The sequence below is a fragment of the Plecotus auritus genome (genome assembly GCF_963455305.1).
Source record: "Plecotus auritus genome assembly, chromosome: 6".
Classification (NCBI taxonomy): domain Eukaryota; kingdom Metazoa; phylum Chordata; class Mammalia; order Chiroptera; family Vespertilionidae; genus Plecotus; species Plecotus auritus.
Window position 1 is genome coordinate 30,843,438 of NC_137773.1, and position 13,616 is coordinate 30,857,053.

Sequence of the window (13,616 nt, forward strand, 5' to 3'; positions counted from 1 at the left end):
TACTGTTGACCTTCATTGAGTGAGAGGATGAATGCTCAAGAGACACTGTCGTCAAGAGGCAGCCCCCAGGAGTCCCTGAGCTGCAGCCACTTCCCAGGACCAGTAGGTGGCGCAACCACTTGCAGCATCTCACCTGCTGTCCTCCAGCCCCTGGATTTGGACAGTCCTGGAAAATGGGCATTATTTTGTGGGGTGAACATAACGGTCCATTAGAATGCAGGAAAAAAAAAATATTAGAACTTTGATTTAGATTTATTTTCATCTCATCTTTTTTAAATTTCTATTTTTGTGTATGTTTTATAATGTACATAATATTTTAGTACAGTAGAACATGTATATAATTTACAATAAATAATTATACAATTAAGAAAGTGAGCTAAAAAATGTTTTTTACTGATCGGAGGCACAACAAGTGCTCAGGGAAGTACATCTGTCTGCAACAGACAGGGCTTGCTCCTCTGTTTTCACTCACCTGCCCTCAGAAGGTGGATAATGGGAAGCTGACCCCCAAAATCAAAAGACCTTTGAGACAGCATGGAAAAAGTACAGAGAGCTCTTTATGTTGCCACACTGCTCTTTCAATTTCACTTAAATGAGCATTTAAGTATCCTCAGCAAAATGAGGGGGCCAGATGGTTTGATTATAAATACACTTCAGCTGATCCCAATTAAATAATCTGCTTTCTGTCCTTGGTTATCAGGATTCTCTCCAGCTAGTCCTCAGTTGACTTTTCAGGGTGGTTCTTCTGTATTTTAGTTGTATTTCCAGTTTGGTCCTGGGAGAGTGTCAATGTAGCTTCCACCTAATCCACCACCATTTTTCACACAATCCAAGTGAAATAATCTGAATTTAAATCCCTACATCTCTCCACAGATTCACATATCCCTTGCATCAAATATGAGTGGACTTGTACATGTTGCGTGTTTAGTTGCAAGGTTGACTTGTTAACTAAATATATTACCACTGAGATCAAATTGCTGGCCAAACTACAATAATCTATTTTAAAAATAGAAAGGATTTACTCATCGTAGCTCCATTGAGAGTGTCATCACCCCCACCACTTGTCAGTCTGAGGAACTTGGGGTTTAAAGGATGCTAGTCTGTGATCATCATGTGGCAAATTTCTCATTCTTCCCCAAAATGTCCTTAGCTAGCTAGCATTTCTGAAATGGTGAAAGAAATATCAACTTAAAAAACAATCAGCAACTTGTCATTCCACCTTTTCCCAAGACCAAGGATGAATGGTTTCCACAACCTTTCCCCCATCAAATCTCTTCCAGCTTGTTGACAAGTGGCTATTTGCAAGGCAGATTGTCTTTTATTCCTGTAACAGTAGGTCTGAACAAGAGGCCATCTCTGGAGCTCAGAGACCTGGCAGCACCAACATAAAGACCAACAAATAAACAGAGCCACAGTCCCATCCCACTCACACACCATGATGCCTTGTGGGACAGGTAGGGTGGCACACACACACACTGCCTATTTATTCCAAAACATCAACTGTAAGAGCTATGTAAGTCACAGGTCAGCCGGAAGGGGGGAATGGAGTGAGAGGAGGTCAACACTATTTCCACCTTTCCTCCCAGAGTGTCAGGGCTATCATAGGGCCAGACAGCAGCCCTGAAATAGGCTTTTCCTTCATCTTATTTTATCCTCTAATTGATAACAGTTCCAAAACCATCCTCAAAGGGGGTTTTATATAGATATATAATTCCTATATCTATACATTTGTGTCCGTATAAAAGAAAGCAGCAGTGGCCTCAATGGATGGAAGGAGAGGTGGATGCACACATGAGTGGAGACAGCTCGGCACGGAGGAGCAGGCCCAGGTCCTGGATTATTGCAATGTGAGAGGGAGAACGGGGTGTTATTCCAGAGGCTGCTGTGTAGAGGGAGGGAGGATAGTGCTGGTGGTCTGCAGACCTGCTGCTGCTCAACTCAGAGGAAGGAGGAGGAAAAATGGTAGGGGTCCAAGCTGAGACCTGGAGTCCAGGCCTGTCCTCCGAAACAAGGGAGATGAGGGAAGGACTTGTGAGAAGACGAAGGCCTGGGAAGTCCACTGCCCTTCCTGCTTCACCAGTGAGATGGTATATAGAGCATGCACACAACAGGCCTACAAAATGAGGCTCCGTGGTGGACAGGGATGCAAGGGCTGAGGAGAGGGTCTGAGGCCCAGAAAAGCCCTAGAATACAAAATCAATGCCATGAATAGCATCTCCATCCCCTTGGCTCATGGGGCTCTCCACACCCCTATGGCTGCCCGTCAACTGCCTGGAGCTGGCCCAATTGGCCTGTGGCTGGAATTGTGCTCTCTGACCCCTCTGGGGGCATTTGCCTGCCTCTGGGGCCTGCTCATCCATGCCAGCTAAGTTTCAGGCCCAGTGGTATCCTTTGTGGCTTTGCTGCCAGTCACAGTTCCATGGCCCTGGCTGAGGGCAGGGCTTGAGTGTGTCTTGCGGAGGGAAGGGTCATCCCCTTCCAGGGTGGCCAGCCGGGACTCGATCCGCTCCAGGTCATCTGAGCCCACTTTGATTTTCACAGCCAGGAGGTGGATATAGGTCTCATAACGGCTTTTCTGGGGAGAGAGCAGAGAAAGGTAAAAAACAAAGTCAAAAGACAACAAAATGTGGAAAACTATTTGTATCTTAGATGACAAAAGACTAATTTCTGTAATATTCAGAAAACTCTCATAAGTCAGTAAAAAGGAGATAATCCAATAAATATGGATTATCTCCTTTTTATAATAATAGGAAAGCACAGGCAACAAGAGTAAAAACAAATGGGATTACATTCAAAAATATTTTTAAAGAGGAAGTCTTTTTTTTAATATGTTTTTATTGATTTTTAAAGAGAGAGGAGGAAGGAAGAGAAACAAAAAGAAACACCTATCGGGGATTAAGCCCAAAACCTGGGCATGTGCCCTGACTGGGCATCAAACCAGCAACCTTTTGGTACACAGGACAATACTCAACCAATTGAGCCACACTGGCCAGAGCAGGATTACATCAAAATTTTAAACTCCTGTGTATCTAAGGATCCAAACAATAGAGTAAAAAGGCAATCTAAAGAATAGAAGAGCCCTAGTCAGTTTGGGTCAGTGGATAGAGCATCAGCTTGTGGACTAAAAGGTCCCAGGTTCGATTCCAGCCAAGGGCACATGCCTGGGTTTCGGGCTCAATCCCCCCCAATAGGCCATGTAGGAGGCAGCCAATCAATGATTCTCTTATCATTGATGTTTCTATCTCTCTATCTCTCTCCCTTCCTCTCTGAAATCAATAAAAAAAGAAAAAAAGAAAAAAGAATAGAAGAGCCCTAGCCAGTTTGGCTCAGTGGATAAAGCATCGGCCTGTGGACCGAAGGGTCCTGGGTTCAATTCTGGTCAAGGGCACATGTCTGGGTTGTGGGCTCTATCCCCAGTGAGGGGCATGCAGGAGAGCAGCCGATCAATGATTCTTTCTCATCATTGATGTTTCTATCTCCAAAGAATAAGAGGAAAGATTTATAAATCATATACCTGCTAAAGGTCTAGTATACAGAATGTATTTAAAAAAAAAAAAAACTTTCTACAAAGAACCCAATCAACAAATGGACAAGGGGCTTGAATAGATATTTCCCCCCCAAAAAATGTACAAATGTTCAATAAGCACGTGAAAGTTTTAATCACTAATCTGAAGGAAGTGCAAATCAAAACCACAATGAGATACCACTACACATCCATTAGTATGGCTATATAAGAGGAAAAAAACACCAGAAAATGCCAAGTGTTGGTGAGCATGTGGAGAAATTAGAACCCTCATGCACTGCTGATGGGAATGTAAAATGTATAGCCGCTGTGGACAACAGTATGGCTATTCCTCAAAAAACAAACAAACAAACAAAAAAAAAAAACAGAAAATAACATTACCATATGATCCTGCAATACCACTCTGGGTATATATCCAAAAGAACTGAAAACAGAGTTTTGAAGAAATATTTCCACACCCATGTTCATAGCAGCATTATTCACAATAGCCGAAAGGTGATAGCAACCCAAATGTCCATCAGCAGATGAAGAGATAAACACAATATGGTATATACATACAATGGAACATTATTCAGCCTTAGAAAGGAAGGAAATTCTCATGTTTGCTACAACACAGATAAACCTTAAGGACATTATGCTAAGCGATGTAAGTCAGTCACAAAAACTCAAGTTCTATATGATTCCACTTATATGAAGATACTAGAGTCGTCAAATTCATAGAGATAAACAGTAGAATTGTGGTTTCCGGGGGGTGTTGGTAGAGGAGTGGGGGCAGGTTGAGGAGTTGTTTAATAGGTATAGTTTCAGTTTGGGAAGATGAAAAAGTTCTGGAGATTTATTGCACAACAGTGGGAATACTAGACTTAACATTACTGAACCACACGCTTTAAAGTTGTTAAGATGGTAAATTTTATGATATGTGTATTTTATCACAATTTAAAATTTTTTTAATTTTTTTTATTGATTTCAGAGAGGAAGGAAGAGGGAGAAATACAAATATCGATGAGAATCATTGATTGGCTGCCTCCTGCACGCCCCCTACTGGGGATCGAGCCCTCAGCCCTCAACCTGGCAAGTGCCCTTACCAGGAATTGAAGCGTGACCTCCTGGTTCATAGGTCGATGCTCAACCACTGAGCCATGCTGGCCGAGCACAATTTAAAATTTTTAATCCAAATTAAAATAGCAGTAAGACACCACTTAGTAAGCCTATCAGATTGGTGAAGATTAAAACATTCAATAATGTTCAGTGTTGGTGAGGGCATGGAGAGAAAGGTGAACTCACAAGCTATTAAACGAGTTGTAAATTGATAAACTTTTAGGAGGGAGATTTGACAGTATCTGAGGGCCTTGACACTGAGCTTAGGCCCTCATCACAGTTAAGGGAGGCTAGGGTCCTGGAAAAAGCAGGGAGTAAGGGTCAGGAGACTCTATTCCTGCCCAGCTCAGACATGTGAACAGAAACCCCTTCATTGCTGGGCTTCACATCCCCCCTCCCCAATTAAACCAGGTGGAGTGAGGAAGACCAGGGCACTGGAACGATAATCTATCCCCTGGTTTAGGATCCTGGCTCCTGCACTTCTTTTACTGTGTCACCTCAGGCAAGCGATCTGACCTCTCCAAGCCTCAATTTCCTGTCTGTAAAATGGGGATAATAACAGAACCCACTTCACAGAGTTAATATGAGGATTAAATCAATCCATAGAAGGTAAGTGACCAGAATCACACCTGGAAATTCATAAGAGATCAGTCCACTGTAGCTTTTGCCATCACCATTTTTACCTTGCAGAGAGTGTGGATCTGGTAAGATTTCTATAAGCTACAAAGCTTTATGTTTTTCTAAATGTCAGGGTCTATCCTGGGAACTCTCCTCTCTTCCCCACACCTCAGTAGAAAATCAGTGCAGAAATTTAGAGATTGAGATTGGTAACTTCTTGCCCTTCCTGCTCTGGGGGCTTCCTAGCTCAGTCCCAGCCTATCTGGCTGGCTGTCCACTCCAATGTGCAGGGCAGTCCCAAGGCCAGTCCAAAACGGTTCCTGCCTTCCTCCCTCAAGCCAACCCCCACCCCTCAACGAATGAAGGTGATAGTCAGCCCCATTTGGGAAGCATCGTGGGGCAGAATCAGGGTAGTGGGCAGAGAGATGAGATGGAAAGAAGCAAGAGCTTAGGGGGAGAGATTACGTTGCTCTGCTCAAGAAATATATGAAAGAGGAAAATGAGACAAAGAGGGGAAAGTCACATGGATAGGGCTTGGGATTCGGTAGCTTCCTGAGAAGCTGGGCCTGTGGGGAAGTGGAGGTGAAGAGTGGCTTGGAGAGGAGTGAGAGGAGTGGTGGGAGGGGAGGAAGGTCTGGTAGAGCCCGGCTGGTGCTCTTTGAGAGCCATCACTGACAGCTGGACTGTGCAGACTGGCCCATAGGAGGCCATGCATGCTAGTTAATGATTGCTTCAGGGGAGCCCCCAAAGTGGGGGACCTCCAAACTAGGAAACCCCCTGACTATGGAATGATGTTGGTGGTGAGAAGTGGCAGATGGTAGGTGGAGCTGGCCTCCGTGGGCCCCAGCTCTGTCCTTCACCATCCATCCCACAGAGTGCCCACCTCAAATGTGAGATAGTGCTCCTTCAGCCGGCTCTCCTCCGCCTCCTTGGATTTGTGGCCCCTCTCCACTGGATGACACCTGTGCTCAGCCAGCTCTGCAGTCACCTGCCTCAACTTATTCTCATGAGAACGCAGCTGCTCCTCCTGCAAAGACAAGTCCTGCACGGTGAGATCCTGCTCTCAGGATGTCCTAGGGGTGCATCTAATCCTGTCCTGCCAGGATCTGTTTCACCACAGGGACATGGAGGCCTGGCCAGGGTCATTGATTTGTGGGGTAGAGGCAGGCTCTGGACTCGAGGGAATGCTCCTCCGCCTTCTTCCTTCCTCCCTGCTCTCGTTGGCATCAGCTCTCCTAGCTACCAACCCCCGCCCCCCAGCAAGCTTGGGAGAATAGAGACCCTAAGCTTGTATGTGCACATACACACTCCCTGACAGACACACAATCACCCAGAGACATCCCCTGGCTCATATGGACTCTCACATGCACACACAAACACACTGGACCAAGGGCAGCCTGGCCTTAGTTACCCCTGGCTCCATACAATTCACACATTCTCTTACACTCATGCCAGACACATATAATGGTCACAGACCCAGGATCACACTGAAAGACAGAGACACTGCCACACAGACAAGAGCATGCACACATCCCACCACAGTAAAGTCACATTGCTTTGTGCTATGTGAGCAATGGGCTGCAGGCATGTGTATGCACATGTGTGAATGCATGTACAGTGCAGTGAGTAAGCATGCGTAGAGGCTCTGGGCATAAGCAGCAGCCCCAGGAGCTCAGTGGAGAGACCCAGGAGAAGGGCCCTGTAGGAAAAGGGCCAGCAGCTGGTAAAGACAGGAAGAAGCTTCCCCTGCCCTCTACCTCTCAAGTTGTGGTCCTCCATTTAGCCTTTCCTCTCAAAAAATAAAAATAAAAACACAAGCCCTAGCAGGCTTGGCTCAGTGGATAGAGCGTCAGCCTGTGGACTGAAGGGTCCCGGGTTCGATTCTGGCCAAGGGAACATGCCTGGGTTGTGGGCTCGATCCTCAGTAGGGGGTGTGCAGGAGGCAGCCGATCAATGATTCTCTCTCATCATTGATGTTTCTATCTCTCTCTCCTTCTCCCTTCCTCTCTGAAATCAATAAAGAAATATATTAAATAAATAAATAAATAAAAACACAAAATAACTGAAAAACTGGAGTTTGAATGGATTGGAGTTTTCTGGCATTACAAACAAAACATTTAAGGGTAGATGACTAGATAAAGGGTCAGTCAAGTCTTCCTATCCCTAGCTCCCTATGACACACACATTTTCTCACATTCATGCCAAACACAATTGATGCCCACAGACCCGCAATCACATCCATAGGATACACTGCCATTGGCATAGAAGCACACTCATATCACTCACCACAGCATAACCAGGCCAGTGTTGTGTGTGGCCTCAGTCTTCCCATCTGTAAATGGGGGTGAGAGGGGAGAATATTTGCCCCTTCGCCTTGTCTCCGAGCCCAGGACACTGTGTAGGAGCTGAGGTGAGGGCTATTAAATGAGGGGGCCTGGCATGAGGGAGGCAGCCTGGGGAGGCGGTGTTATGACCCCAGGAGCTTGTACCTGGCAGAGGCGAGTGGTGCAGGAGGGCAGCAGGGGCCGACAGAACTTCTTCATGGAGCTGACAGCAGCTGGGAAGGCCGGGGCTGAGAAGATGGCGGCCACCAGGTTGATCCTAAGGATCCAGGACAGCATTTCCTCTTTGCTCCTGGGGACAGCATGGGAGGGGAAAGGGTACCCGTTTCTCACAATAGGACTTCCTCTTCCCTACCCAGCAGCCCATACCCAGCACTAGCCTGGCAGAGAGAGAGCACAAATACCTCCATGCAGGTGGGCAAAGGAGTGAGGGAGGAGGGTGGGCTGGGGGCTGGGTGGGCCTGGTCATATCTGGATAGGGAGCTCCCTTCTGTCCCAGATCTGAGGCAAGACCTGGATTTTCATGTGAAAATAAAGCTGCCAGGTCCAGAGCTAATGGCCATGGAGCTACTGGGTCCTGGATCATTAGAGGCAGCAGGTCATCCCCACTTCCATCCCGGGCACAGACACGCCCATCCTGAGAGCTCGCCCACTAGCCTCTCTCATATGAAACATGAAGCCCAATCTGAAGTCACAGAAGGATGGTGTGCAGGGGAATGGACGGAAGGCCTTACAGAGAAACTGTAGGGCGTCTTTCCCACCCATCCCCCCACCCCGACTTAAAGCGAAGGATGGTTCATAGACTCCATCTACCCCCTGTGTAGGGAGTCAGCATGCATCAGAATCACCTGGAGGGCTTGTTTAAACCCGATTGCCGGCCCAACCCCAGAGGTTCTGAGTCAGCAGGTCTAAGGTGGAGCCAGAGAAGCTACATTTCTAACAAGTTTCCAGGAGACGCTGAGGAGACCACACTTGGAGAACCACGGCTGCAGGGGACCCTGCTGTTGGTTTGTGCTGAGCGGATGTACTCATGCAGGGGGAGCTGAGGGCACCTCCCCTAAAGCAGATGAGGAGAGGGGTGCAGTGCAGGCTCCATGCTGCAGGCTCTGAGTCCAGAGGGAGCAAGGGGCTCCCACTCCTACTCACGGTGCCTGGAACAGGAAGACCCTCCAGTCAGCTGTCTTCAGCTTGAGCACGTTGGACTTCTTGCTGTAGTCAGAGGCCCGGGTGGCCAGAGCATGGTGCACGCGAATGGCGTTCTTCAAGTCACCCTCAGACAGAGCTTTGTCAGGCCTGTACTCATCCTGGACAGGTGGGGTAGAGGCGGGCAAGCCTCTGTGATGGCCAGGCTCAGGCTTACTGACCCACATTTCCTCCACCCTCACCGGCCCTCCCTTTTGTTCTCCCTCCCTCTGTTGATATATCTCTCTTCATATTCAACTCCTGCTGCTGTGATACCATGCCAACCCCAACAAGAATCACTACAGGCACTCCTCAGTTTATCCCAGAGGCCTGCACAGGCCTTACACTGCTATCCTCTGAGCTCCTGGGCACTTAAAAACACTCTCCCTGCACTCATCAAAGCTCTGGGTGAGCCTGAGTCAGGCCCCTTCTCAAGAAGGACCCAGCATCTACCTGCCTAAGCCCCAGGTCCTTCCCAGCACACTCTGGGCACCACAAGGCAGGGGCTGGTTGGGGGAATGAGCTGACCCTAATTGGGTAAGGACACTGAGGCAGTCTCTCACCTTCTGCAGGTACAGGATGGTCCCTTTGAGCACCGCATAGAATTTCTTCCAGCCACGCCTCCCACGGGGCGCTGGAGACAGGGCACAGGTAGTGTGGCTGCAACCACCCACCCCAATAGCTCCTCCCCTGCCTCCCAGCACATCAACCTGCAGTGCATCCCCGGAAGACTGGCAAAGGGGGTGGATCCCATCTCGACTAGCATCCCTCCCCATGCCCCTTCCCCCGCCTGACACCCACTCCTCTTGCCATCCATGTCAGCGTGGGTCTTCCGGGTCAGCACACCATGCTTGTAGGTGGTAGCGCTGAGAGCCTGTGGGACATCCAGGAAGGGGTTGCCACCATCCAGGATCCGTGTCACCTTCTTTGTGCCGGTCCCAAACTTGTCATCCACCAGCTCAGACAGTGATTTCCTCAGCTCATCCTCGTCACTGGGAAAGTGCTAGGCCTGAGCACCACCTCCAGGGAGGCCTCAGCCATATCAGCATGCCCTCTACCCACCAACCACTCCTCTGAGAGCCAGTCAGGTGAAGAGCAGAAAAGCAGAGGTTCCAATTCTAGAGCTTTGACTCCTCCCTTCAAGTCTTCAATTCTGACCCCTGACCTCTGCTCTTTGATTTTTTTTACCTCCAAGTTCCAATCCACCCTTGATCACAAAGTTGGAGACCTTATTATCTCCAGATCTCCTTCCTGGTCTTCGTCTTCTCTCCAACCCTGAACGCCCAGCTCCAGGGAGCAGTAACTCATGGCCAGACTGAAGCTGCTGCCCAAGCCCCACAGATATGCTGGGGAAGGGCAGCCAGTAGATGAGGATTCCCATTGAGCCTTGGTAGAAGAATGCCAGCACTTCCCTGTGGGCTTGAAATTCCTGACAATCCCTGCCTGGGACCTCCACACAGATCCAAAGACTCAGACTGCCCTGGGGACACAGCAGGGCAGAGCAGCCACTTTCCCCGAGCTACTCAGTCTCCCCAACTAGCAAGGTCACCACCCCTCTTTCCAAACGGCTCACCTTCAGGACTCACTGCCTTCACAGGGAAAGTTAGGAGGCAGTCACCCATCCCCACTGCCAACAACAGTTGCCACCTAAACATGGTCATATTCTTGGGAATATAGGGGGCCCCATGCCTCCTGCCTACCTACCTACCTGCCAAAGGGGAAAGAGTTATTATTTGGGAATAGGGACAGTATCTCCAATACAGAAAGCCAGTGTGCAACTTAAGTCACCATTCAATCTGTTCCATAGCAGCGTAAACACTGCACACTTTTTATCAAGACAGAAAACAAACCCAAAGGGGAACTCAGCATCAGGTTTGGCCAGCTGGACAGGAGTCAACAGGCCCTGGGGTGAAAAAATCAGCACCATGGAGAGTGGCAGGAGTGATATCCCTACACCCCCTCTCCCCCAGCCACTCCCATTCGCCCTCCCAGTGATTCAGTGTCCCCATACCTGTGCCCATGGACACTACTCACATGGCCCATTCCAGCTTTTCATTCTTGATGGAGTTGTAAAGGGCCTGGGAGAGGAGTAGAGAGAAAGAGATGAGCTCTAATGAAAAATCAAAGAAATCTCTATCTACCTCTAAAAATGTGGACGCAGTGAGGGAGCACTTTTAAGCCAGTGGGGCAAAGTGGGTGTTTGATTCATACTTGTTTTTTGGATGGGTGAGTGAATGAGGTGGATGATTGGTATATGACTGGGTGGACAGATTTGAGTGAGAGGAGAGGGTAGGTAGATGGGTTGGTGGGTTGGTAGTTAGGTGAATGGGTAAGGAAATTGGTGTATGGTGAGTGGATGACTGGATGTGGAGTGTGGGGGGGGGGAATGTTTAGGGTATAGGGGATGTCTGTGTGGGTGATGGGTGAATGACTGAGTTGATGGGTGAGTGGATGGAAGGATGGATGCATGGGAGGTGAATTTGTGGGTGAATGAGTAGATGAGAAGTATGTAGGTGGGTGGTGAGATTGAGATTATTTGATCTCACAAATAACAAGTGCTTCTTGATGGTGAAGAAAGTAACTATGATAAGAGAGTGGTGGAGACAATCTTCTATTTTTTTAACCTCCAAACTCACTATCCAACTGTCCCTCTGGCATCACCAGGTCCTTCAAACCCACTATCTAAAACTTAACTCATTTTCTACCTCAAAAAAAAACACCTGTTTTTCATCCTCTAAGGTCAAGAACTGACCAGAGCTCTACCCTGGGATTCAGCCTCAAGAGAAAACTAAATTCCCTTAATTCCTGGTGATGTTGAAGGAACGAGTGGGCTTTTCTCTATGGTGAAATTGATGGTAGTGGTGGTGGTAAAGGTGGTGGTGATGGCCATGAGAGCTGTGACAATTGGTGGCAGTGTTGATGATTACCATGACACCTCTGCCTAACTCAAGACACATAATAGTCAAATGTTGAGCTGAATGATTTCTAACTCTGTCCCAAAGTCATGGTGGCCCTGACCTTGGCATTAAGAATCTAGAATATCATTTTAGTGGGGCAGAGGCCTCTCTTCTCTCCACCCACCCTGGTACAGCTGGAAGAAGGGGAGCCCTTAGCAGGTTATACCTTCAGCAGGTCTTTGGCAAAGTCTTGGCCATCATTCAGGTGGTCCAAGTTGGCAATGAATTGCTGGCAGGACATCTTCTTGCCAATGTTCTGTAATGGAGAAACAGTTCTGCCTGAGAGTAGGGGCAGAGGCTGGTGCCATCCCCACACCTGCCCTGCCCAACCAGAAGGGATGAGGCAGCATCAAGGTCAGGACTTCCCTCTGTCTCCAAGAGTTTACAAGACTCTTTTTTTACATTCAAGATCTATTTGATCCTCAAGCATCATGAGAGGTTGGGGTTCTCCTCAAACCCAGTTGAAGGAGTCAGATTGAATGCAGTATTGTAATAGTTGACATTTGCCAGGTGCCTACTATGTTCTAGTTATTGAAGTTGACATGCATTATATCGTTTCCTTTTCACAAGGAGAAGGAACAGTGGTTGTTATCATTATCCCCATTTGAAGGTAAGGAAACTGAAGTGCAGGAAGGTGATATGCCCATGATCACACAGCAAGGAAGTGGAAGGGCTGAGTGTGTCTGACACCAAAGCCCATGCTCTCACCCGCTACTCCACGGTTAACTCTCCCAAGGTCTTGAACCCAGGCCTCTTGGCTCCTGAGCAGAAGCTCTGTGTATTCCGTCACAACTGTCTCACCCTCTCACCTGTACAGAGGGGCGGCAAGACCTCTAAGAGGTAGGTGAAGTGAGGGAGAGTTTGGTCTTATGAGAATCAAAAATCAATTCCAACCAACACATATGGGTCCCCCGTGCTGAGCTTGGCTGAGACCAAGGGAACCCAAGCAGATGGTTTTACTCCAGGAGGTAAAAACTGACAAAAAGCTGGGAATAAGCATACCCCAAAGTTCTGTCTTCATTTTTTTTTACCAACTAAGTAGCAAAGGGGCTCCAGCCCTCCAAACCCAACACCTGATACTTTCAGACTCTCCTTGCAATATTCACATTTGAGGAAACACTGGATGACACTTCATCTTTGTGAACACGAAGACCCTTGAACACCAGATACTTATTGGTATAGGATTTTGTGGATTTAGGTTTGCTATAGGCAGTGTCTCCCAAGATTACCTACCAATGGAATAGGTATTCCCCCAAAAGGGATTTCATAATCAAATAAGTTTATTTACATGTTTCAGAGTCTTTAACATGCTTAAATGTGTTGAATGTCTCCAAGGTAATGATTCCATGGACAATTTCCCAAATTTATTGACTTTGGCGCCATTTTAACAAAGAGAATCTATTAACATCATGTGTGACACTTATACACCACAGAAAATCATTCAGAAAGCAATGAGATAAGGCTTTATGAGTAGCTGACAAGCAAGAATTTTCTCTACCTTTTCCAAAGGCTTAAGGAGAAAAGGTCCTACGTATGCCTTGATATAGTGTGTTTTATATGTTTATGTGTATACTTTATGTATACATGTTTGTATGTATGCATGTGCATATATAGCCATTTATGTGTGCATCCATAATAAAGGAGTATGAAGGCCATACTGATAATATTGTCTGAGTGCCACACACAGTGAACATTCCCCAGCCATCAGTCAGGGGTACAAAATCAAAAAATAATCAGGCAAATTTTCCAATCCTCATAACAACAGACCATCTTGTTGCAGATAAAACCTCTCAGAAAAAAAGAATTGCTGGTCAAAATATTAACAAAACATCTGGGTGAAGGCACTGGGGGAAATACAAAGGTAGTGAGGACTTCAAGGGTAAAGATCTGCCGAGA

The 13,616-nt window shown here is 47.3% G+C and overlaps 1 protein-coding gene across 5 annotated transcripts in view; it reads right to left on the reverse strand.

The window, feature by feature from the left end:
• Window positions 1-230: 230 nt before the first annotated feature.
• PSD2 (pleckstrin and Sec7 domain containing 2) overlaps window positions 231-13,616 on the reverse strand; it is a 43,620-nt gene continuing 30,234 nt past the window's right edge. For 2 of the 5 annotated variants that reach the window (XM_080672984.1, XM_080672985.1), the window contains 8 exons: window positions 11,887-11,976; window positions 10,798-10,841; window positions 9,565-9,755; window positions 9,327-9,397; window positions 8,728-8,885; window positions 7,729-7,873; window positions 6,123-6,266; window positions 231-2,575 (listed from right to left, as the gene is read on the reverse strand). In XM_080672984.1, coding sequence (XP_080529110.1) covers window positions 2,366-2,575; window positions 6,123-6,266; window positions 7,729-7,873; window positions 8,728-8,885; window positions 9,327-9,397; window positions 9,565-9,755; window positions 10,798-10,841; window positions 11,887-11,976 — 1,053 coding nt within the window. In that variant the 3' untranslated portion in view covers window positions 231-2,365. The remainder of the gene's footprint in view (window positions 2,576-6,122; window positions 6,267-7,728; window positions 7,874-8,727; window positions 8,886-9,326; window positions 9,398-9,564; window positions 9,756-10,797; window positions 10,842-11,886; window positions 11,977-13,616) is intronic. The other 3 variants (XM_080672983.1, XM_080672982.1, XM_080672986.1) reach the window with 2 other exon arrangements.